Source organism: Amblyomma maculatum, chromosome 5, assembly GCF_055883805.1.
Source record: "Amblyomma maculatum isolate TAMU_Amacu chromosome 5, ASM5588380v1, whole genome shotgun sequence".
NCBI lineage: Eukaryota > Metazoa > Arthropoda > Arachnida > Ixodida > Ixodidae > Amblyomma > Amblyomma maculatum.
Window position 1 is genome coordinate 106,518,759 of NC_139348.1, and position 25,861 is coordinate 106,544,619.

Consider the following 25,861-nt stretch of genomic DNA (forward strand, 5'->3'; position numbering starts at 1 on the left):
TGGGCATTAAGTGCTAGCAGGCAATTTTAAGGCGATAGCCTTTATTGCCTCATCGTTGTCGTCAACTCTGACTCCCCTGATTGGGCTGGGACAGGTCGGTCACCGCCGCTTGCGGCGGGGGCCAGCCTGCCACCGAATTTTCATCTTTTGTAGGCCGTCATTGCACCCGCCACCGCTTTGGTGGTGGACGACGGCCGTTGTTGCGGCGCGCGTCTTTCTCCCCCCTCTTCCTTTTCTTCTCTATTTTCTCTTCTGTCTGCACGAGGCAGCGGAGGTGGCTCAGCAACAGAGCCAGTAGCAGGCCCGTGCATTTTCTTTTCCTTCTTCCTACAGCCACAGCAAGAGCGGGGTGGTGCAGTGGTAAGACGCCAGACTACTGTGCCGGAGTACCCGGGTTCGAACCCGACCTCGGCGGCTGCGTTTCGATGGAGGCGAAACGAAGAGGCGTCGTGTGCTGTACGATGTCAGCGCACGTTAAAGAACCCCAGGTGGTCGAAATTGCTCCGTAGCCCTCCACTACGGCTCCTCTTTCTCTCTTTCCACTTTCACTCCCCCTTCCTCCCCTCCCTTACGGCGCAGTTGAGGTGTCCACAGGAAACAAGTGAGACAGTTGACGTGCCTTTCCCTTCCTATAAATAAATCAGTAGTAAAGTGTCACTCTTTTGCGGCGGCTCTGATTAATCGAGACGGGATGACGTCATGGAGATCTCGACCAATCACAGAGCACCACCACAGTATGCGCGAATGCGTGCCTTATATAGCCATATGCCATCAGTGAATAATTATTAATTGCTAATTATTAATGATGAATGAATAATTACTAGTCAGTGAAACTTGTCTAATTAATTACTAATTAATGCCGCGCACCCGGTAAAATCAACCACACAACAGTAAACTTAGAACAACTGCGAAGATACAAGATCTCGATCTTGTCGCTGCCAAGTAGAATTCGCTTATAAATGCACTCGCAGAATGTGAGAGTAGTCGCTCGCTTTACTCGTATAGCAGCTTCCATCGCTACATGCGCAACAGTCGCATAGCAGAATGCAGCACTCAGGCTTTCGCCTTTCATCATTTTAGTCGCCAAAATGGCCTCCCTTATCGCGGCGGCGGTACGAGGGTATTCAGTACCTGCTGCCCGTGGAGTCCCTTCGGTACCGATTGCTTTGCTGTGAAATGCTTGCTGCCATCGGTCAGTTCCGTGTGCGACGCACAACCGCATGCCGGCGCACAGAGCCCGGCAGGTGGCCGTCAACCAGCAGCATGCGTTGGCACGGCGCCGTTGCGTAGTTGTGTGCCGTCCGCATTTTTTGTTTTTCGCACCGGAGGCCGCCGGTCGAAGCCGCTTCGACGCCGCCGCTACGTGGCGTTCGGAGAAAGAGGGGTAGCCGCTTTCGCGTACGCGCTCGCGTACACGTTGTACGCAGCGACGCAAGGAGCGTGTCGCGCGCGGCGGCGGCGGCCCGATGTTGCCGCTGCTTTTGCTGCGTGCATCGTCGACGTCGTTCGCTTCTTCCTCTGTCGCCGTTGGCAGCACTCCAGAATGGTCGGCCGAGCAGCTCCTGCGGCGTCCTCTCTCGCCGGGAGCTTGGGGGGTGGGGCGGCAGTGAGGGGGGGGGGGGGGGGGGGGCGGCTCTCAACACCCTACTTTCTCCCCGCTGGGTGTTCCACTTGGCTCGCGAGGCACACGCACACACACATGGGCGATCTCTGGCCGAGAGATTATTGCCGCTGGGGAAAAAAAAAAAATACTTGCCTTATCCGTTTCCCCCACCCTGCCCTGTGGCGCGGTCGCTCGTCCTCGTGTTATCGAGGTTCGCAACAACTGGCGACGGCGTCTTCTGCGGTTACAATTTGAATGTGCCGTTTCTTCACGGCTTTCTCTCTCTCTCTCCTCCCACCTCCTCCTCTTTGAGCCCTTGCTGCCATCTTTGGGGTTTGGGATGGCGCGACGCCGTTATGTTGACACAGCCTTCCCCTCCTCTCTCTATCGCATCGCTGGTGCGTCCGCGGTCGCAGTGGCGGAACTCTGCGATGGAGGACGACATTCGCCTTTTTTTCTAGCCGCAATACGTAGTTGCTGTGGCTGTTGCAGTTTGCGTTGGGAATTCCCCGTTGGACCAAAATATATATATAGTTCAATAAGCTAAATCGGTCAGTAGAGGTGTTCGAACCCAAGGCCCCCAGGTGTGCATGTAATGCAAAGGGCACGAAGTGTAGTTGAAGTGCGTAGAGGGGCACCTAGTGAACACTTTGTGGCATTTATAGCTTATGCTAATGTGTTATACTAATGTGTTATACTAATGTGTGCCTTAGCTTTATATTGATGCTACAGTATAACGACCGTTTAATGCAGCCGGGGAGCTTAGTGCCTTTGCAGCAGCGACTGGTGGTGACAGGTCTGGACGCACTGAAGGAGCGTGAAGTAAAAACGCAGATGAAACGTCGATGAAACGTCAAATGCACTTCGACTCTATCTTGCTATGAGGCCATACAAACTCCAACTCTGGCCACTTTGTAGTGACAAGGTCCGAATATATTGCTGGCCTGGTGTGCAACAAACGCGTTGTTAGAAAGGAGTTCAGTGAATTTAGAATTGTTTCAGCGATATTGTGGCTGCAATGTATTCACACGTAAGCAGCCTTGAGTGTCTCTACGGAATTTTTTTACTTCCGCTAAGTGGGCACTTAAATTGTGTTACAGGCTGACTTACCTGTGGCTGACCCGACTACAGCAGCGGAGTGAGAAGTGAAAAAAGTAGCTGCTTAGCTTCATATAGGTTGCTTAGCTGCATCTCCTGTAGCTGTCTTTATTCCATGTTCTTCACTGGCACAACCAATTAAAAGCTCATTCTCCTCGCTTGTCACGTGGTAGAATAGGCTAAGCCGGAAAGGCATACACACATGCAGGAATGCACTGCAAGGCATTGTACCTCAGCTGAATGAGGTGCTGTTTGCTGCTTGAAGAAATTAACTGCACGTGTGATTTTACTCGCAGGTTTTTGAAGCAAGGTAAATGCATTGAGAAAAGTCCAAGGCTATTGGTTCGGTATCGTTTATGGAGTTTTAATGTATCGATGTGATGCAGGCTATGCTAGATCCCGTAGTAGAGGGCTGAGAAAATGTTGATCACCTGGGGTTCACTAATGTGCACAGACATGGCAGAGAACACACGGGCGGCCTTGCTTGTCGCCTCCATCGAAAAGCGTCCTCAATCGGTATCAAAGCTGTGCCCTTGGGTTCAGCATTTGAGTGCCGTAACCACCGAGCCACCAGCACGGCGGGACCCGGATGCTAAGTAGACCTGAAATTCCGTGGCTCTTGATTGCGAGCACAGTTGTCTCTCTGTGCCAGCTGTGTTGTTCGAGAGCAGGAGGCAGCTCTGTGCAGGAATTCCGGCCAGTTTTGCAAGCAGCTCCTGCAGTGCCTGCTCTCACACACACATACCCACATGCACACAATTTTTTTTTTCTATTTTGTTCAGTTGTTTGCTTCCTTTAAGCTGTGATCACGGGCTTGTAGGCCATGTATACCTCCCATTGACATGGACGGGTTTGGTTGACAAATTTAAAAATGAACAGGTGGGAAAAACTTGGCGTATGATGAGGAAAGGCAGCAGACCTTCACGGCAGCTGTTCTGTGCTTTCCTGGAGTGGCAGCCAAGAAGCTTTGACGTCAACCTCTGGATGGCTTTCTACTGAGCAAATGGATCTATTCAGCATGAGCTTCTTTTGCTGCCCCATTTTTTTGTGCAAAAATTATGAGTGCGTCATTGAATGCCAGCAGGCAGTCTGCCCACAACTTTCTTTGTCAAGATCACTTTTCAAACCCTTGTTGCGGTGGATTTTTTACTGTTGTAAAGCGTCTCAAGTGGGCAGAACAGAAAGCATGGCAAATTGGACTTCGTTATTCATGAAGAAGAGTGAGGCACAGAAGACACCTTAGCAGCAGGCAGGCAGCAGGGCAGGCGTATCCTATGTCAGTTTTCTTCTCCTTGTGCCTTCATTTTAAGTTAGTGCCAAACCCTCCATCATGCATTAATTGGGCAGATATCTAGGTCAATCAGCTACATACAGTGGATTAGTCTCTACCATTCTTCTTCTTTTCATTTTTTTGCACATATTCAGTTCTTGTTAATTAAGCCTTTGGTCACTAGAGTGACGAACTTGGTGACATTCTTCATCCCTAATAAAAGGCATGATCTTCAGAGTAAACAAATGGGAAAAGTCACAAGGAAAATTTCGTTGCAATGTTTTTCACTAATTGTTTCGCAAGAAACTTCTACCAATTCACTTGACGTGTTATGCATTTTGTAGGATTTATTTGTATCTGTTGCAACATAAGAAATCTTTGCCACGTCCTTCAACGTTCGGTCACCTTTAAACCTCCTACTGTCCCAAATGCCATAATGCCCCATCGCAGTGGCTCGCCACTTACGGTGCACTCTACTGCTGGTCCAGAAGACGCGGGCTCAGTCACGGCTGCAGCAGCTGCGTTTCTATAGGCACCTTATACAACGTCTGTGCACATTAAAGAGCCCAATGAAGTCCAAAAATAATCCTAAGCTCTCCAGACGTTCAACCCATATACGGTACTGTATCACACCAAGACTGAATGCATATGGTAATTACCACTGCGCTTTGTTTTGATTTTCTTCCCATCGCAGTCAACCTTGGCATCTCGACAAGCTGTCTCTGTGCAGCAGGGGGTGACTTTCACTTCCCCTTGTGTCTTTGTGTTGGGGTGGGCAGGGGCCGGGCCAGCAACAATGTTGCTTCGCTCGAGGCATTCATTCTCACAGGCAGTCAGAAGTTGTTGCTTTTGCTTTCATTTTGGGGCTGCGGCACTCGGCCTGCTTGCTGTGCATAGCACGCGGGCAGCTGCGCTGTGCTGTGACTGGCAAGAAGATTTGACTGACAGCTCTGTTCTCTTTTTATTCTCTCTTCATTCCCGGCGCAGTCTATTGTCTGTCGTGTACTCTCCCGCTGGCTAGGTATTTCAGCACTGGCACGAAGCTGGTTTCTGCTTGCTTTGTTTGCAAACGCGACTTTGTGTGTGCAGCTGTGCGGAGAGAAGATGGATTTTTTTTTTCTCTTTCCGCCTGTGCGTCTGCCAGCTTGGAGACATCTGCGGGCAAAGGCATTTGAGTCCCCCCGAACACGTCAGCGTGGTTCTCCCCCGTGCGGTACAGCTGAGATCACTGTGTGTGCGCTCCTCGGTGTTGAGCAACCTTTCATTTGTGATGCGACGAAGCAGCCGATGTTTGTTGATGCTTGCACACTTGAGTTTAGCAGCTTTATATGCTGATGCCAAGGGGCTGATGTGCTTGAATTCGCTGTTTTAATAAGATTGATGGGTTTCATAGTGACGTTATTGTCTTGCTCTGTAATTGTCGCTTTAGTCGGATGCAACTCAAGAATAAAGCGGTGAATGTCCTCCCTTAGCCATTGGCACTGAGTGGTTCTTATGGCGTTGCATGTATGAAACGGGATTAACCGTGACATTATTGCAGTCAGTCAATGCAGTTAGCTGAGGGGCCTCCTTTGAAGGGCATTTGCTATTGTGTCCTTCAGTTATAGCCAACTGTAGCACAGTTCTCTGTATAACTTTTATTTGGTCTGCACGTGTGCGCCCGGAATAGGCAGTAGTGAATTGTTTATTGTGCCATTCTCAGAAAGAAGGAATTAATGCTGGTCATGACTTAAGAAGACAGTGCCGAAATTCTAAAGTCTCAGTCACACAGATTGCTGATGCTCTGTGCGATTAGAATTTCAATGAGTGAAGGTAGCAAACTTGCTGAATGTGCGTATTGGGCTTGCCCATGTGTGATGCAACATTCTCAAACCTTGTGTTTTCTTTTTGTTCTGTTTTATTTTCCTTGAGACTTCTCATAAGCTGTTGTACCATCTAATTGAATTTTTGCCTTTGGATTACTTAGTCATTCGTGAAGTACAGTGTTCATCTTGAAAGGGCAGCTGCATGATACACATTCTCCCCACGTCGATCATTAAAATTTGACTTCCTAGCATAAATTTCGCAACGCGCAATAAATGCACATGCCGAATCTGCACTTCTTTCCCCCAAAAAATTGTGGTCATTGTGTGTGAGTAGGGAGCCTTAGTGATTTGCTGGGCAGTGAAGTTAAGAATGAGTGAAGAAGGTGCGTCGGTCTAAATTTCTAACGTGCTGTTTCTTTGTCCGTCATATTTTCCTTCATGCAGATGCGTGTTCCGCTTCCCAAGCACCAACATCAAGATAATGTTCCAGTCGCTGGTCGATGAGGTGGGCCCCGTGGGTGGGGGCGCCCCTCCCCCTCCACGCCTAGAAGCCGGACCGCTGGTCGCCTCCCCTCGACAGCCGCCACCCCCTCAGGTGGCACCCCACCACCTGCCGCGACCCCTGCCGCCCCTCAAGATCAACATCCCCGAGCCAGAGACAAGCTTCACCAGCCCCATCCCATCGCCTACCGGCACGCTCAGGTGGGGAGCCTAATTTCCGAATGGCTGCCCCGTAGCTGTGTCGGTGGGGCCGCGCACCCGTCACACGTGACGCCCAGTCTGTGAGACGACCTAGCCCTCACTGCTGGCACCAAACCACATCTCCTCCTGTTCGAATGGCACGTTGCACCACACAGGTCAGCCGAGTCGGTGGGAACACATTAGTGACAAAGGTGGCCATCTCTTATGATAAGGGCACAGGCAAATGCTACCTCAGCCGGTTGCTGGCGTGGACCTTCAGAGCCCTGCATTACAGGTTCTCGACTTTCGGAGTTCTTCTACAGTTAGCCAAGGAAGTATGAAACAGTACTACCGCAAAGAAGTAGCTTTCCTTCCTGGTTGCATATGCTCTGAGATAACAGGGTCACACAGGCTGCGTATCTCAATCCTTGGTATTCACATGTGAGCTGATCAGATTTTATTTTTTCGCTTTCGTGTGCAGTTTCTTTAGTACACATTTGTTTTAGCCTTCCTCTTTTTTCAATGCTAATGCGTGTAATATTTGAGGGCCTAGGCAAGCTTATTCCTGCTTCATTTAGTCATTAAAAGACTATAAACACAAACCCCTTGCTAGGATGTTTTTTCTTGCAAGTAGGGAGTTGGACATTGGGATGCATGGTTCGCCCAGTGATACTCCCGTGCAGCCACTGAATTTCTTCTTGCTGGTTTTTTGTTATTTAATGACCATATGATGCCTCACACACGAAAGCTGTGTTTTCTATGTGCTATGCATGAACAAAATTACATAATGCTTAAAATTCACTACAAAACTCAATTCAGTCTTTTTCAAAAGGTGGAATGATGGTAGTTTATGAGCAGTTGTGTTGCAGTTGCAAAAATGCCTCGCATGACCGAAAACACTTCTTACATGCTACAGCACGATCAAAATTCGACTGGTGAATCCGAAACAGCTCGAGAAATTAAGCTTAGACGCAGATTATTTAGTGGTCACAGGAGAATACCACATGGTTGCCCATGTAGTTTAACATGCAACTAAAGGAAGGTCCCTCTTCAGCACACCCATAAGCTATAAAAAGGCTGCTCTGCTCTGGCCATTTGTTAACTCCTCAGTCACTCGCTATTTTGGAGCTTTATGCATTCACTTTTGTCTTCATTGACTGCTTCGCATTTCACTAAATGTTAGTCTGACCATTTCCGTGGCTGCTTGTTTCGACCACGCACTTAACCGACTGCAGCACCTTCGGGAAGCAAGGCTTTGCAGTAGCCGGCAGGTGAGTTTGCCGAGGCGTTGTCTCTGAACGCCTGATCGTGTTTGGCTCTCTCACCACGGCTGGTAGTTTTGAGCCTAGTGACGTAATAACCGGAAATGGTACGTGAACCCATTTCTTAACTGCCATGTTAAAAGGTCCGACTTGACTCGCGAGCGTTATGACGATCCAGCAATTTCATGCTACTTTTGCTAAAAAGAACTCATGCCTAATAACTACCATGGTTAGGTATTCAAGCATGTTTGTAACTGACCTTCAAGAACTGGGCCCGTATTACGAGTCCGCATCACTTTTGAGAGTGTAGTTTTCACCCTTACCCGACTGGTGCTAACACCGTAACCAGATGTGGTGGCTCAGATGCACCACGAGGTGCAAAGGAACCAGACATTGGGGTCATAGGTACTCGCAACTTATTAAACTCTCTAGTAGAGGCTCAAAAACCTCAGTGGGTTAAAATAGCCAACCTGGCGGCACACTCCAAAGTGAATGCATCGTCGTTACTGTGTTTCTGAGCCAACAGTAGGCTGTTAAAACTGGTAGGGGGCTCTTGCTTTATCATACACATGATCCAGCAGCTCCTAGGCTTAATGAGAAATGCTGGTTTGTTGCAAAAATGATGCACCTCCTGAAAACTGAATGCTGCCATTATTATCACAAAAGTCTTTGTTGAGTCTGTGTTTGCGAACGTCGAACGATGTGACATACAGCATAAAACTCTCACCAAATGTTAGCGTTAACTTTACGCAAACTTGCATTTTCTATCCTAGAACCCTCTGTTAGCGTTCGGAATGTCCCATATCATGCTTGTGTGCAATGTCCGACAGCATCACCGCTCAGCATGTGGATGGTCAGTCAGTCGCCAATGACATGTCTTCAGACCAATGCACTAGGCGTGCCGTAAAAGGTTTTTCAGCGTCACTTGCTGTTCTTGGCAGCCTCAGTGCTGTGGCCCTGAATTGAGGTTGAGGGTTAGCTCATCTGTTAGTTTTGAGGGGACTGTGGGCTTGCGTGCACTTCTTGCTCTAAGGATCATGGTGAACCTCTGCAAGCTCAGTCTGCTAAAACCCCCCACTGCATACATGAAGAAAAACGCATACAGAAGTTCTTTTCAGCCTATACCTTTTTTATTTCCTTATCGCAAGTGAAATAAATGCATAATCAAGGAATCGTGCGTTTTTTGTTGCACGAGCATAAACGGAATGCAAAAACGTAAAATGCCATCTACACCTGCAGCAGCTTAGGTTCAGCGATGTTGCATATAGCAAGTAGTCACGGCAACTTGCTGGTTCAGCACAGCAGCAGCCATGCTTTGTGTAGCAGTGTCAGTGCATGCCAGAAGTAGTTTCCGCTGCTATTCCTCCTGGAAATAAATGTTAACTTCAGTGTTGCGTAAAAAGGCTAGCTTTCCATTATTATTCAGCATTAGTGGCAGAGAGCACTAGGGCTGGTGCAGCTTTGATGCTGTCGGGCCTTTACCTGCTGCAACTGAAACAGGCCAACATCGTGCCGCTGCCCACTGTCACAACCGAACTGACATCCACGTCCGGCCTTTGCACCAATTATAGGAGCGGGTTAAAGCAATGCTTTTCAAACCAATGCAGACTCTGAATATGGAACCTCCTTACATCTCCGGTGACGGGATTACTGCGACAATTGCTCCAAACTGCAGTAGAACGGAGATCCTGCCACATGCTGCCACATTAAGGCATAATGCAAGCAGACGCAGTCCAGTACAGTGAACATCACTGTCACGACCAGCACCATGCTTGAATCTTGTATGTATTACGCAGCGTTAGCAGCGAAACTGATTTCGTTTTTACCCTTCATATAGCCAGCGTCGTGAGGTCGGGCCCGGTGTTGAAAGCATTTTTTGTCAGCCTGCATCTTGAGAAGGAAAGAAGCGTGACGGACTTGCAGCACGCTTGCATCTACTTGATAGTTCCGAGGTGCGGAGGGAAAGCCTTTCAAAAATGTGCACGGTACGAACGTTCACCGACTGCGTCTCAGCGTCGAGCTTTCTTTTTTCTCGTTTAGCTTTGCATATGTGCTCTTGTGTTTCATTGTGCGGGTGCAGAACCATGTTTGGTGAATTTGCAGGACAGCCTCTGTTCTCGTTCTTCCCAATGCAGTGCGGCCAATTCCTGTCCGGCGAGTCCACGGGCTGGCAGCCACCGGCGCAATGTTGCCTCCGACCTTCAGATGGCCGCTGCCGCTGTGGAAAGGCACGAGGAGGTCCCCAGCGCAGGATCCAATGCTAGTGGGCCTGTTCCGCACAACAACTCTGGGCCAGGGTGAGCTTGGGCTGCACGCCATGGCTGGCATGATGCATGACAGCTCTTGTCCTTTCTTCTTTCTTTCTTTTTTTAAAGAATGTGAGGTCATTCCGGATCCAACTTCGGACTTCACCTTGCTGGCCCTGAATGACCTCGAGCTTAATTTTTAAGTGGGAATGTCCACCAAAAATTGAGACAGGCACTGCACCTCTCTCTAAAGTGTGCACAGTGTAACCGCCTGTAGTGCAGTTTCAGCTATGGCATCGCTTTTGCCTGCCATCGACCTGCCTCCTATGGGACTCAGTGTAAAGTCATACCCCTTATTATGCGGTCCTGCAAACTGAAATACCGGTTATGTTGTGGTTTTAAAATCCACTCTGTAACAGCACAGATCAGAGAGTGTACTTCTCTGCGTGGCACCAGGATTCTGCATGTCACAGTACATTGCACTACATATTTAGGGCGCAACACAAGCACTCGCGCTGCTCGTTTACTCAAGTCTCCATGCATTGCTCCTGTTTTGCACAATATATCGCAATAACCACTATTTTCGATGTTGTGGGCTGCCACAACAGTACACTAAATACGGATTACTCTGCCAAGCCTCACTGCAAGGTCTCTGAATGCCTCACATTCTTTGTGGGAACCGAAAAAGCCAATAATGCTTTAGCAAACTGCGTGCAGCGCGACTTCGGAGGTTAGCGTGACTGTTTTCACGAAACTGGGCATGCGCTGACAGCAAGTGCATATGCAGTTCCACGGAGGCAGGCGCAATAAATTTCACGGCCTCGCTGAGCGCGGTATGCTGAAACTAGTCTAAGCGTGCAGCGATCTTAGTGGGTTGCCTTTTGTTATCTAAGACGTTCCTGATCGGAAAGCTGCCATATGGCATGTATTTTGACCTTCAAAAAGGAACAATAAAATAATGGTTATAGTGCGATACCGCTTATAACGCAGATTTCTGTGGCCCATTGAATGAACTCGCCCAAACAAAAGTATTAATTGCCCCGAAAAACTAACTTAAGAGGGAAAAAAATATACTAAAAAACTGCAGGGTGAAAAGGCGGAGTTAAATGCACTATTGCATCTGCCCGTAGTCAAATCTTGAGCACCTCCTTAATTCAAACTGTCACACTGTACAAAAAATTTAAGCTTGACAGAGGTTTTTGTTACATAACTGTTAAGTCATGCCATTTTTTTCTTTAGGACGAAATTGAGTGTTGAAAAAAAAAAAGAATCTTATTATTGAAGTAAATTCACACACAATTCACAAGATATTTAGGAAATGTATATTTATGTGGTAATTCTAAATATGCCATTTAATTTCATGTAAAACGATTTCTTGTGCACTTATGCAGTATGTTATGCAAGCTTTTGTTAAGAGCTTTTTAAGAAATTTTGTTGCAGGCAAATTGTTAGAATGCGTGCGATTTGTTTCTCTCGGCATCATGGAATCGATAAAAGCAAAATTAATATCTACCTTCCGTCGAACTAGAGTTATAGGGTATTGAATTTGCCACTTACGAAACAGGAAGTTTGTGTTTCTGTTTCTAAAGTGGCAGCTTCGGTACCCTGTAACTAAACTCTGCAATGATAATTTCACCTGCATCTCATTCCTTCTCATCAAGGGAAATAAATAGCATGCCTTTTATAAAATTGTTTTTATTTTAGCTGTTAAAATAATTTTATGTAGCATATTGCATAAGTGTGCAAGGAACATTTTGCAAATGGCGTATTTAGATCAGCATAGAAAAACTTTTTTAAGCCCAATTTGCCCCTTGAATAAAATATCTATAAACCAACCAGCCAGTTCTTTTTTTTTTTTTCTTTAGGTTCGATAAGAAAAGCTTCCTTTTTTGTGGCAGCATGTAATACCCTAGTCAAGTGGGCAAGTTAAAGTGCACTTACACGTAACTTCGCAACTCCAAAGAGACTTTACGCTATGCAGTGCTAAACGGGAAAGCGGAGTGTACTCGCTTAAGCACTCTTTGATACGAAACTGGAAACTGAAAAATACATTTTAGAAAAGAAATTGGAACCTCCAAACGGGAAATTCAGAGAACTGCTTTTTAAAGTAGTAAACAGTCAAAACATTCTTAAAATTTGACACCGTGCTATGATTCAGAGACCCCCTATCAATAAACACCATGAACAATAACAGTCGCCCCCTAATTGATAATGGCGTAGCCGCAGTGGCGCACCATGCTTAAATTGGAAGTTGCATACGTGGTTACATCACAGTTTCTATGTGATGTTTTGCCCGTCGCTATTATAAAACAATTCCTCCAATGAAAATATGTACAAAACACGTAAAATCAACTTCTATACATATCTTATTGCATAATACATTTGTGACAGAAATTTCTGCCAGTGAAGCTACGCACTTGGCCCTCAGTCTGTTTTACGAACGCACTTTGACTTGAGTGCACACTTTGGCAAGTGCACTTACGTTACGCCATTTAGCAGCGGTAGAGTGCACTTTTCGTAAGTGACACTCGTCGTAAGTGCACATTATTTTGCGCGCTTGACAGGGGTATTACTTGTAGATTCACAAAGCACTAAAATGCGTGTGACCAGGTTAACAGCTTGTCGTTACATCCACAAAAAAAAAATAATAATAATAATAAAAAAAGAGCGAACTCAATAGTCTAGTAGCAGTTTCCCTGAGTAATGTGTTGCTGTGTTTGGCAGGCAGTATCTGTTTTTACTCTATATGTCTGCTAAATGTTTAAGGGCTTGATGACAGTGCCGCGAAGGTAGTGTTTAGACAATGGCTTTGCTTTGTGGGCATGCTGTTCGCATGATGGCCGCTTTTGAGCCTCCGTGGCTGGCAGATTTCGGTTCGCTGAGTATTTATGTGACATACTTGTCTTCACTTTCTGTGGCTTGAATCTGTGCTTGCCTCCTGCAACCTCTCTCTCTGCCCCCCGTTCCACTTCCAGGGCTGGCCCAGACGGGGACCAGAAGCCGCCCTACTCGTACGCCCAGCTGATTGTGCAGGCCATCTCATCGGCACAGGACAAGCAGCTGACGCTGAGCGGCATCTACTCTTACATCACCAAAAACTACCCCTACTACAGGACTGCTGACAAGGGCTGGCAGGCCAGTCTCAAATCCTTTCATCCTTTTCCACCTCTTTTGTCCGGTTTCGCTTTTGTGATGAGTGGCTGCACACTGTTCATGCTCGAATTTGGCCCACGCCACATTTTTGGGAGAGTTGCAGCTAAAATCTCAGGTGTTCCACTTATATGCACTACGAAGTGCTCCTGTATTTCACTTGTCTGCACCGCGAAGTGCTTGGGTATGGGCCCTATTGCCTCCTGCTCGGGTTGTTCCAAAAGATCAGATTTTCACTCATGCAAGTTGGAACATAGTATGCTGTGAGGCTATTGACACGTTCAACTATCATGCTTTTGCGCAACCACAGTCATCTATGTTGGCACATTGTGGAGTTGAGGTCGCACTGATAACCTCTGTGCTGTTTTTGCCGTTGATAAAGGAGTATAGACACCTAATTTCTGGGTTGCCATCTTGTACTTTGTAATGATCTGTAAGACATTACTGTACATGGATCTCCATGGTATATTCGGCTGCGACCACTAAATAATTTATAATCCAATTTCTTTTCTCACCTGTTTTGGTTTCAACAGCCAAGCGATGGCTGTGACGTCAAAGTCAGGTCTAGGCCACGTCAGGAATGGAGAAAAAAATAACTGCGATATAATTGTTCCTCTGTCGTTTAATTCACTACAACACTAAGCCGGCCTGCCTCAAGAACAGGAATTGCAACAGGTGAAGAGTCTGCAATTTTATTGCTTTTTTGTATGTTGCGCATGACCTAGACTTGACTGTGACGTCACAGCCATCGCTCTGCTGCTGAAACCAAAACTGAAACTGGAGGAAAAGGAAAATTCAGTTATCAATTATTTAGCGGTCAGAAAGCCATGTGGTGATCTATGTACAGAAATCTTGCGCATCATTGGCAAGAAGGAAAATGCCACCCAAATTTGGTGTCTGCTCCTTTAGATACAGCCATGCCTTGCTCCTGCTCTAGAGTGTGGTCACTTCCAAAACAAAGACTGCGAATAGAGGGCAGTTTAAGAGAGTTCACAAAGCGCTGCATGCTGTCATGACACTGAAGTTTTGCAATGATTCAGGCATGCTGCAATGTCACTCTTCTACTCTTGCGGCCAGCCTGCAGTTCCGGAGCTTTATAGTATATGTTTTTGTGACAAGGCAGTTGTCGTTTGCAACTATTTACGCATTTTAGCTAGCTGCCAACACCGTTCCGGGCGGTGAATGTCCGAAAATAACACTATGCAAGTAGACTCTAGGATTATTGTTGGGTCCTGCGGATCGTCAGCGCCGCTGCCTTCGCGCTTTTTTAAAGTGGCATGGAAAACTGTGTAAAATAATCTAGTGGATGTCATACCTCAAAACACAGCATCACTCAGGCACCTCTCAGAGCCTAGCAGGTTGCTGGGGGCGTAGACTCGCATGGACATTTGGTGGGACTCCGACAATGGCCAGAGTTTCCAAAATAAGCAAAGTTTTAGTCTCCTGCTGTGCGGAGAGAAGTGCTCATCTGTCCCTGCCTTCTTTCCTCTTGCAGAACTCGATCAGGCACAACCTGAGCCTGAACCGGTACTTTGTCAAAGTGCCCCGGTCCCAGGAGGAACCGGGCAAAGGGTCCTTCTGGCGCATCGACCCCCAGTCGGAGGGCAAGCTGGTGGAGCAGGCCTTTCGGAGGCGGCGGCAACGAGGGCTGCCCTGTTTCCGGACTCCTTTTGCTTCCTCCAGGTGAGCTGTGCTCGTTCACTCTGGAATGTGTGTGTGTGTGATGTCAGTCTTTGACTGACCACTTACCTCGGTGGTTGCCACACCAGTTTGGTCCCGACTTTTCAGCTATGCACACTCAGTCACTCAATCCTGGGAGCGCTTACTCTTGGAAGGAAAGGGCTTTTCTTATACAGTCAACGACCGATAATTCGGACTCCACGGGGAATGTAAACCAGTCCGAAATATCGAATGTCCGAAAAAACGAATGAAGCAAAAAATACCTGTTTATTTACATTTTAGGGGGCCTGTTTCGGGAAGAATTTGTCGATGCGTTGCTGCACGCACTTCCGCTTACGTGCAACTCACTGCACCACTTTCACCGCACATTTTTTTGAAGGCGAGGTCGAACCGCTTTTTAAAATTCCTGAGCCAACCGTCGCTGAACTGAAATCCTTCGATGCCAAGCCGCAGTGCGAGTGTCTCAGCCTTATGCTTCAAAAGGTGGCCAGAAACAGGAACACGCTGGGCGACAGTAGCGTTAAGCCAGATGTTCAACGCTTCTTCCAACTTCGGGTAAAGGCCTTGTCGCAGCCTTTTCTGTTCAGCTGTTGTTGTCTTCTCCGTGGCCTCAAGAATCTTGGACCTATTCTTCATATAGTCCGATATCGTTTGCTTGGAGATGTTGAACTCACGGGCAACTTCGACTTGAGAACGGCCGCTCAGCACTTGCTGTATTATGGCTGCTTTCTTCGCCATTGTCAGCGTCGTGTATTTCCCACGTTTCGCCACTGTCGGCACGGACCGCGAAGGCACCGTTGGCGCCATTTGCCGTGGCCTGTCGTTGTCAAACTCAAGAGAAACGTTGTCGTATGGTCACTTGAAAGAACCTAGCCTAACGCTACTCACGCACGAGGCACTGAACAAACGAGCACAAACTGGTGGCCGATGGCGAAGACGCGGGGAGGCCAAACATGCCCGAGGGCCAGTCATGCGGAGTGGAGCGCCGCCTGCTGTTCTCCCGTCGCAACTGTCCTGTCGCACCGCCGCCTCCGTGATCAGCTCCAGCAATGCCGACGGCGCACCGTTCGCCGATCACGGAGGCCACAGTCGCTTATTGCGAGTAGGCGCCAAAGGAAGGCGCTCGTCTCCTTTCTTTCTTTCTTTTTTTTTTTAACTAGGAACGGCGGCGGGGGAAGCGCGCGCATCGAGGCACCCTGTTTAGAGTCCGGATTATCGAATATAGAGCGTCCGAAATATCGGTCGTCCTTACACATCATGTTTATGGGGCCAGTGGCGGTGCCGCAGAGCTGTCCGAATAAACGAGCATGTCCGAATTATCAGCGTCCGATTTATCGGTCGGCGACTGTATATCGTGTAATAATGATCAGCTCTGCCCGACAGAGTCAAGACTGGCGAAGCAGGTCCCTAACTGCTTCTCCACATTCGGCAGGCAGGGCACTAGTGCCATTAAGACTTTGTTACTTACATGCTATTCTGTCGCCTCACACCAGTTAAAACGTCAAGACGTACGGGAACATTGAATTATTTCGAGCGTTCAGTCCTGGACACTTAGCAGTCGAAATCTCGAAGCATTTTTGTGTAATTTTAATTAATTTTAAAGTAATTTTTGTGTGACCGCAAGGAGAAATTGCTGTTGGAGACCAGTCCTGATGAAGCCTGAAAACCATGTAGGCCCATCAGATTCATTGGCTATTTTCAGCCACATTCATCGAGACATCACCATGTTGAGAGTGATGAGAGCTTGGCACCACTCTGTGCATGTAGCTTTTACTGGTCTTGCTTTTGGAGTCATGAGTAACCTCTTGGCTGTCACAGTGTACGGTAGACCCCCTTTAAAATTATTTCTTGGATAGGATGAATGACGCGAGACCACTAGTTCATTTGTAATAGGACTCGATGTAAAAAGAAAAGTGTGCTTAAGGTGTACTGTTTTGCGTAGCCTTTTGGACAGATGAACTTTCACAACAAGTGCACAATGGTACGTGCAGGGCTTCCATGTAGCACTTGTAGCTTGGCAAAAAAAATTGTGGGAATTTAAGCATGGCTTGAATCTAGAGATAGAGTGAAAGCTGTGAGTGTTAGGGTGAATTTTGCTGCCGACACGTGAATAATGTGCCGCCGTCATAACGTTCGAACAAACCTTCTGTCCTACCAACTACCAAGTTATCTTCTTCTTCTACTTCCTCTTCTTTTCTTCTCTTATTCCTCTTCTTTTACTTCTTCTTTTTCTTCTTATTCTTAGTCTTCCACGGTGCCACGCCGAAGGCATGAAATCCTACCGTAGTGTAGCTTTCGCTACAAAAAGAGCATCACCACAAGATGGCTTTCGCACATCGTTGTAGAGAACTGACTACCACAAGATGGCTTTCGCACATCGTTGTGGAGAACTGACTGTCTTGGGAGGAAGTTTTCTTGCCGGTTACGCAAAGGGCAAAGCGACTTGGTGCCTGCACCGGCAGAGATGTGACATGCTCAGATCCTGGCATCGTGGGCTCTGCACATGCTGCTCATTGCCTCCCTCTGACTAAAAGGCGCGCATGCGCAAAGTACCACTCCCTGACTTGAGGCATCAGAACTTTGGGCGCTCCGTCTTCGATTGACGCGTGTGAGGGTTATTCTTGTATTAACTCTCAAAAGGCTAGTCGCTGTAGTCGCCGTCTAGCACCAACATGCCTGCCATAACGGTCGGAACTGTGTGACCCCGAAGTAATTCGCCACCGCGACGGGTTCGGACCAAAGGGGACAAACATACAAGGGTTGCCTACTCGAAGCAGCATTCATTGCACCCAGGTAAATTGGCAGCACTCGAAAAACAGCTGCCATAGCAAGAGAATGTCCCGCCCACGTAAAGGGCTAAAATAAATTTCAAGAGTGGGAAGCACATGCAGAAAAGAAGACTAGAGTGTTCTTTTCACCTCGGGTGGCTTTAGGCTCATAGCTCGCAGCAGTCGGCGTATATGATGGCCGTGTGATTCGTTGGTACAGTGGACTCTTAGGCAGAAAGTGTGAATCACGCGCGTGCGTGTCGACCTGCCCAAAGACAAGAGGCATTTGGGAGCAGCAGGTTGGTCCTGTGCTGTGGAGAGAAGGTATCTCCAGCTATGCAAAGAGAAAGAAGAAAGACTTCTGCGGCGGCAGCACTCCAGGGCGCGAAAGGCAGGAGGGTTAGCTGGTGTGCCTTTGCTCACAAACCTCTTGAATGGCAGACAGAGCTGTTGGCTACCCTTGAAGTGTTTGAAACAGGATGGGACACGGTAATCATTGATGAACGCACACAAAATCATCACCAGTGGGATACAGTGCAAAAAATGGGGCAGTGAAGAAAGGAAACTAGACCAGTGCTACTTTCGAGGAGGACAACGTGAGCTAGTTTCGTGGTTTGAGTCTGCAGTTCACGTAATGCGTAGTATATTAAATGTTCTGTTTGCAGTTCTCACTAGAGAGACTCTTCTACTGCTTTTTCTTTGTGTACGCTGCGGCACTCTTGGTGTATCTTTTTAAGGCACTTCTGCTTCTTAATGGAATTATGCTTTGGAACAGTGTGTATGACATTAGTACATGCGGATCAACAGATGGAATTTGCCGGCACTCAATAGCCAATTTTCAGTTCTTATCCTTTTTTTTTTTAACTGTCCAGTTCTGATTCATGACTGCCAAATGAAGGTTGTGACTTAAGGGGGGACACGGGTCTTGAAGGCGGAAAAATCGCCCAAAAATCAATTATTAGAAAACTGAAGTATTAGAATCTACAACTATTATTCTCTGATTCCACCAAGTTTCTCACCTCTCGTGTCAATATTTGAGGCGTAATATCAATTTATAACAAGTCGGCTGGCTCATTTCAAGCTGATGTTTTCACTAAAATAGCGCATTTTCAAAAAAGTATAGCTTCCATTCCACGGCCGCGCTCACGGCGATCTTGGTCTCTTTCGAAAGAGTGGCTTTTCGCCTTCAAATTTTGCGCTCCTGCGCGTCGTTTCGCTCATTGGTTCGATACAAACAAAGAAAAGAAAAAAAGCCACAGCACACGTTCCTATTCGTTGCTTCGGTGCATGTGACAAAAAGGGACCCTGTGATTGGCCGTTCGCGTCTCGCGTCTGCTGCGCGCGTCAGGGCAGTCGGAGCCGTGCCCTTAGACGCCATCTTGCCTAGTGCTGTCAGCCTCGGAGATCTCGCAGCGATGTCTACGCCAACGAGAAAGTTTGCGATGCGTCATAAATACGTCAAAAAAAAAGGAAAAAGTCGTCGATCGGCAATGCTAAGAAAGGTGCTTTGGTGTTGCGAGACGCCGAAAACGAGCAGATTCCTGCGTCCAGTGACCGTGTCGACGAACCTACGGATCAGCTAGGCCTAGCGGGCCCATCAAGCGAGCACACTTCAGACGTCGTCAGCCGCGTTCGTCACGATACAACGCTTCTGACGCCTTCCGATCTGGCAAGTGAAAAGAGAAAAGCCGACGCCAAACTGCGAGAGTTGGATTCAACGCCAGCAACGAAACGTAAGACAGACTTTGCCGCCAGCGATGCCGTGATCTGCCCGCTTGATGAGACGAGCTTCGCCGTGATTTGCATCGAGTCGATCAACAGCCTTCTTGACGGTGCAAAGTGTAAAACGTGTGGAGGGAGTGTTAAAATCGGCCGAGGTGATCGCGAATACGGCCTCGCTGTCAAGCTTTTCTTGACATGTGTCAACTGCGGCGACAAGGCATCGTCGTGGAGTTCGCCGCGTGTGGATGGAAAGCAAAGTGTAAATCCTTTCGCTGTGAACATTCTGGCTGCGCGCGCGATGCAAAGTACCGGCAACCGGCGGACTGCATTCAACGACATCTTTGCCTGCGATGAATATTTCCCATCGTGGACTGCACACGAAAACGTGGCAGAGCTACGTAAAAGAAAAGCTGACGCCTGCCGCGACGCGTGCAGCCGAGAAAGTGACCGCTGAATGCGCGGAGTCAGTCCGGAAGCTGTACGATGAACTGAACGTTGACAATCCTGGCAACGTAGCCGTGTCCTACGATGGGACTTGGATGACTCGTGGGCATCCTTCCCACATCGGAGTCGGCACTGTCATCGAGTTCTTCCCACATCGGAGTCGGCACTGTCATCGAGCTTTTTACGGGGCTTGTCCTAGACTACGTTGTCCTGAGCAATTTTTGCGCAGGTTGTGAGCGGGGACCGAAAGTGGACGACCCCACGTACCAAGAATGGAGAGCAAGCCACGTCTGCCAGAAAGATACTGATAAAAAGGCTGGTGAGATGGAAGTAGAAACAGCCCTAATCCTATTTAGATCGCTCTAGAAGCACAACCTCAGATACACAACGGTGCTGTCAGACGGCGACAGCTGGTCCTTCCTCGTCCTGAAAGATGACCAAGTGTATGGCTACGTTGAGGTCACCAAAGAAAGTTGCATTAACCATGTTCAAAAGCGGATGGGGACAGCTCTCCGCAATCTGCTGTCAAAACAAAAAGGGTCAGGCTCGGAACCACTTGGTGGTAAAGGCAGACTAACTGGTGATCTAGTCAACAAGCTAAGTTCTTACTATGGCTGGGCACTCAAGTCCCACAGTGGCAACATAGAAGAAATGGCAAAAGCGGTGATGGCTACCTATTATCATGTGACATCAAATGGTCAGGAGTCGAATCACAGCCTTTGCCCAACAGGTTCAAGTTCCTGGTGCCGGCAAAATGCTGCCAGTGCCAAAGGAGAGCCAGCCCCAAGGCACCGCTACAGCCTTCCTAGTCATGTATGCAAGGCATTGCGACCAATTTATGAGCGCCTCTCTGACAAGAAGCTCCTTGAGCGATGTGCAAGGGGAAAAACCCAAAATAATAATGAGAGCCTGCACTCTCTCATATGGGCACTGGCACCAAAAGAAAGGCACGCATCCCTCTTCAGTGTTGAGGCCGCAGTTGCAGAAGCAGTCTTGAAGTTTAATATAGGGTACCAAAGGACTTCGGTTGGAATTTTGAACGAGCTGTGTTTGAATCCTGGCCAGAGAAGTGTGCGGCGTATGTTAGAAAAGGACCAGCTTCGGTCCGTTGCATCTACAAGCAAGCGTGCATCGGCAGAAAATTTGCAGCGTGCTCTGAAAAAGCGCCACAAAGGTGGTAGTGCTCAAAATGACTATGCCCCTGGGGCATATTAACAATGCCCGGTAGTTGACATGTACATATTTTTTATTTTTAGTGATTAAAAATGACTTCCGTTTGTTTTTCTCATTTTCTCAAGATGTGAATTTTGGTCTCCTGTCAAGTTGGTGAATGCGATATCTCAGCACCCATTGCAGATACAGCAATGATTTTTGTTTCAGCATTAAGCCAAATATGTGGAGCACACAATGTTGCAAGCAGATTTCTTAATTATTGCTTTAAAATTTTTTAAAATGGCACTTATTGTGACCACTGTGTTTCCATGTTACGACTACTAAACTTCAATGTGCAATAAAATGAAAAATAATCATTAAATCAAAAATCTGCTTGCATTATTGTGTTCCTTATTCATTCTAGTATATAGCTATATGCTAATAAGAAGTTTTTGTGAAGTGGTTTTTTTCCTATTGTTTTCACAGCAAGTGCACCATTGTTCTTAATTATCTCAACGCCTAATTGGTTCAGAGAAAAACTAATTATATTTTTGGAATCAGCACCAGGAACTGCACACGTGTGCCAAGTTTCATCACTTTAGTTCAAAAATTAAAGAAAATGGCTTTAAGACCAGTGTCCCCCCTTAAGTACGGGACCTCATAGCACATGCAGAGGCTCCTGTGTATTTTGTGCATTGGTGTTTTAATTTACGATAACTCTTATGCTAGGCTAATACGGAAGCCAAAGTGACAGTAAGTGGACAGTGAGCTACTTATCGCAGTTTTTGTGGGCCCCATGTGATCCTGTACCCACCTTTTACGTCATACACATCGTTTGGCAACCCGAAACTGAAACTATTCGCAGCTTGCTTAGAGGAAGTATACGGAGACTTGGATTGGGAGCAGTTAGGGATAAGGGTAGATGGAGAATACATCAGTAATTTGTGATTTGCTGATGATGGCATTGCCTTGTTAAGTAACTCGGGGGATGAACTGCAAATAATGATTGATGACCTAGACAGGAAAAGTGAAAGGTAGGCTTGAAAATCAATATGCAGAAGACTAAGGTAATGTTCAACAGCCTCGGGAAGGAACAGCAGTTTACATTAGGTAGCGAAGCACTGGAAGTAGCGCATTTCGCAAGCACTCGCAGATTATTACTACCAGCTTACCGGTATCGCTCAAGAAAACAGTATACAACAGTTGCAGCTTACCTGTACTCACCTATGGAGCTGAAACGTGGAGGCTAACCAAGAGTGTTCTACTTAAGTTGAGGGCAATGTAGAGGGCTATGGATCGAAAAATAGTAAGGGTAACATTAAATGATAAGAAGCGTGCAGATTAGGTCAGAGAAATAACTCAAGTTATTGACATTCTAGTGGAAATCAAGAAGAAGAAATGGGCATGGGCAGGACATGTAGTGCGAAGAGAGGATAACCGATGTTCGCATAGGGTAACAAACTGGATTTCAAGGGAAGGAAAGCGTAGCAGGGGGCGGCAGAAAGTTAGGTGGGCGGATGAGGTAAAGAAGTTCGCAGGGGTCAAGTGGATGCAGCTAGCACAGAACTGGGTTAATTGGAGAAATATGGGAGAGGCCTTCGCCTTGCAGTGGGTATAGTCAGGCTGATGATGATGATGATAAATAATATTCCAAGTGTCAGCAAATTTTATGATGTGATCCATTTCTTCTGATGTCGTAAGCTCGATTCAAAAGCAGAAGTATTGCTAAGAAAAATTTAATGTGTCTACCAACCCTTTGTAGACAAAATTTAAAACAAGATTAGTCAAATTTTTTTGTTCCCTTCAGATTGTCTTAAAGAGAGTCTATTGTATTTGCCACTTGGGGTGTCACAGCTGTTCACGTGAACTCTGGTGCATTGCATTTTTGACAGGACATGATGGATGAATGTGTCGTTTTTATTGCATCTGGTTTGAGAAAGATTGCGTGTACTTGCGTTTTCTCACCATGGCGTGGTTTTGTGTGACCTATTGTGATTTCTGCCGGCTTTTTTTTTATGTTCATAAGTATTCTCGCGGAACCGACAGCTGACCGAGTTTCTTTCTTCACTACAGCCTTTGCTTTGTGGCACTTGCCATTTTCTCATTGCTTTCTTCTCATGGCTTCAAACAAACGCTGTTCAGTAGTTTGGAATCTCCTCGCTGACACCTCCGTGGAAGCCACTCTTTGACCTGCCATACGCATCAGGCTTTCCGGTCGCGTAGTAAGGGACTGGCTGCTTGCCTATGGTTTTGTGGACCGTGTCTAGATGGTTTTTCTTGCATTTCGTTTGCTGTAATATCTTTATTCTGCTGTAGTTGGCGCCTGTCTGTGAACGCCCCAGCTGTTGTTCAGTGTGCTCTGGACTACAGCGGTGTGCGTGGCAGTCAAGCACGGGGAGATTGAAAGTGGGTGGCATGCGTGTGTGGGATCTACCAGTACCGGTGGGGGGAAAACGCACTTCTTCTTTTCTTGCTACTATGGAGAGGCTGGCTGTTTTTCTGCTTTTGAGAAGGGCACTGTGGCATAGGGTTTTATTACCCGCTCGCCACTTTCTCTTTGTTCCTCTCTGCATTTGCTATGCGTCTCATTCTTGTGACAGAACACTGCTCACTTGAATCAGCCCATGCATCAGATCCGTCCTCACTTCCTTCTCCACTCCATTTGTGAAATACTAAAGCTTCCTTGTGGCGTGTAATGTTACTGCACTTCAAAAAGAAGCCCAAGTAGTTGAAATTAACCTGGTACCCTCCACTGTGATTGCATCCCTTACACGCTATGTGTGATGTTACATTGAAGTCCCCATACGAGCACCAATTTCTATCTGGCATAGCTGTACCACTACTGTTGCTGACAACTCTGGTTTTATGCAATCTCCGTTTCTTTGTACACAGGTCGGCGCCTGCATCGCCAAGCCACGGAGCCCACAGCGGCCTGGTGACGCCGGACTCGCTGTCGCGGGAGCCCAGCCCCGTTCCAGATAGCATGGCCCCCGAAGGTGCGCCAAACTCTCCCCTGCAGCCACCAGCCATGATGGCCATCCCTCCGGGCCTAGCGCCACCCCAGGCCTCGTACCTGGCACGCGAGATCAAGGCCAGCCAGTCAGCCCCCGGCTCCCCAGGTGACTCTGCTGCCCTCTACTGGGCGATGGGGCGGTCGTTGGCGCATGGTGGTGGTGGTGGTGACATTGGCCGAGCGAACATGTTGCACTGGCTGCTGCGTCCAGCGGAGTGTGGATTTTCTGGCTACAGTTAACCGGCGGCAGGCCACAAAAACACCCATGTTCTTAGAAGCTATTAAAGATGACTATAAGTTTGTTTCATTTTGTCTCTTGTTTTTTAAACACAAGCCACAAATGCTCATAAGTGTGGTTTAGCAAATGGAGGTCCGTAAGCCACCATAATGTGACGCACACCCAAGAGAGACCTTGAGGACATGGATGACATCGCCTATTGGGGAAACGCCAGCCAAGGGTGACAAAGCAATTTCACTTTCACAAAGTGAGAAGGGCAGAGTTGCCAGACTCTTGACGATATCGCCACTAACAGCACGGAGACTTGCTGACAAAATGAGGATGTTTTGTACCAGCCAAGCCATATGCTGCTTTGCCCACCACTGAAGCCTGCGCCACGACCTCATATCTCAAAAGTATGACTTTTTCATCACTTGATGCCTGCCCAGCCTCACCTGTGGGAACAAGCCACAAATGCTCATAGGTGTGGTCTGAATTGCTGAATTTCTTCATGTCTACAGAAACACTCGATAAGTACTTGGGGCAGATATTTTGTTTTTTTATCGTAGTAAAAGCTTGTTAATTTAAACTTCATGAGTCTGGAAATTATCACGTGAACGCCTGTTAATTCAAAGTTCGTGGGACCAGAAAGAAGAAAGTTTAAATTATCAAATGGCCTTGAAAATACTGACAAGAACTACTTGCATCATGGTAAATAATTTAGAATTGCCCGTTGCTGTCCCGAGACAGTGCGCATCTCTGGGTCGGTTAGTTGGCTGACGCGTGGCCCATAGCTGCCATCACCGTGGACTGGTTGGAAATGCGCAAAGCTCATAAAAGTGAAACCAAAACAAAGTAGTCTGCCTATTATTGGAGATGAGGCTGTCACACGTTTCATCATGCTTGCCATTGCCCACACGCCAGAGGTGCGTGTTCAACTCTGCAACATACGGTTAGGTTTGTGGAGTTCTGTTTTCAAAGTGGTGCTAATCATGCCTGGACACGGCCTAACCGGTGCAAGACCCGTACCGTCTGTCTCATAGCCTATATGTGGGCTTTGGCTGGGACTGTGCTAACAAGACGTATCTGTGTTTCCAAATTAAGGGGGGCCGCCACCCTCTGGCATCACAGACTGCTGCGCTAGTTCGGCTCTGCACATTCTTCCATGGTTTTACCTGGCTTTATCTCCTTTCCCTGTTTTGGAAGTGAGCAGCCTCTCATAACTATGCTGGTGTCAGACGCGGCAGCACTTAGTCAGAGTTATCCATGGCGGAAGTGACGTGCGCATTTTGAAATAATGAGCTTTTCTTTACATCGGCTTCTGTCTGAATTGTCCGAAATTTCAAATGATCAAGGTTATCAACAATTATCAATTATCAAGAACACAATAAACTTGCTGAAAAATACTCTGTAGAAGCTGTGTGAAGCGCAAGAAAGGGGCAGTGTTGAATGAGAAACAGCTGCACGTGGCCGGTGGTCAACCACCATCACCAATTTGGTGTTTAAATACTAGTCATGAGGTGTGTTGTCCAGCCAGTCTGTGGCATAGGTAGCCTGCCCAATTTGACCTCCGCCTCCTGTATTGCTATCGTGTGGCGCCAATGCACTGACATGTTGCACGCACATGCGCTGCCTCCTCGTCTAGAATCTGAAGAGTGAGATGGCAACCTACCACCAGATGCCTTGAACGCCTGAATCGCGGTCTCTCTTATCGCATTCCTAAATCAGCTGGTTCGAAGAAGTTGTCTCA

General features: G+C 47.4%; 1 protein-coding gene across 1 annotated transcript in view; it reads left to right on the forward strand.

Annotated features, from left to right (window-relative positions):
- The window catches only part of LOC146189143 (forkhead box protein K2-like), a 78,767-nt gene that overhangs the window by 43,556 nt on the left and 9,350 nt on the right, over nucleotides 1–25,861 (forward strand). The window contains exons 2-6 of the mRNA XM_084604053.1: nucleotides 6,221–6,478; nucleotides 9,855–10,016; nucleotides 12,941–13,100; nucleotides 14,611–14,798; nucleotides 23,774–24,000. Of these exons, the coding sequence (XP_084460179.1) occupies nucleotides 6,221–6,478; nucleotides 9,855–10,016; nucleotides 12,941–13,100; nucleotides 14,611–14,798; nucleotides 23,774–24,000 (995 nt within the window). The remainder of the gene's footprint in view (nucleotides 1–6,220; nucleotides 6,479–9,854; nucleotides 10,017–12,940; nucleotides 13,101–14,610; nucleotides 14,799–23,773; nucleotides 24,001–25,861) is intronic.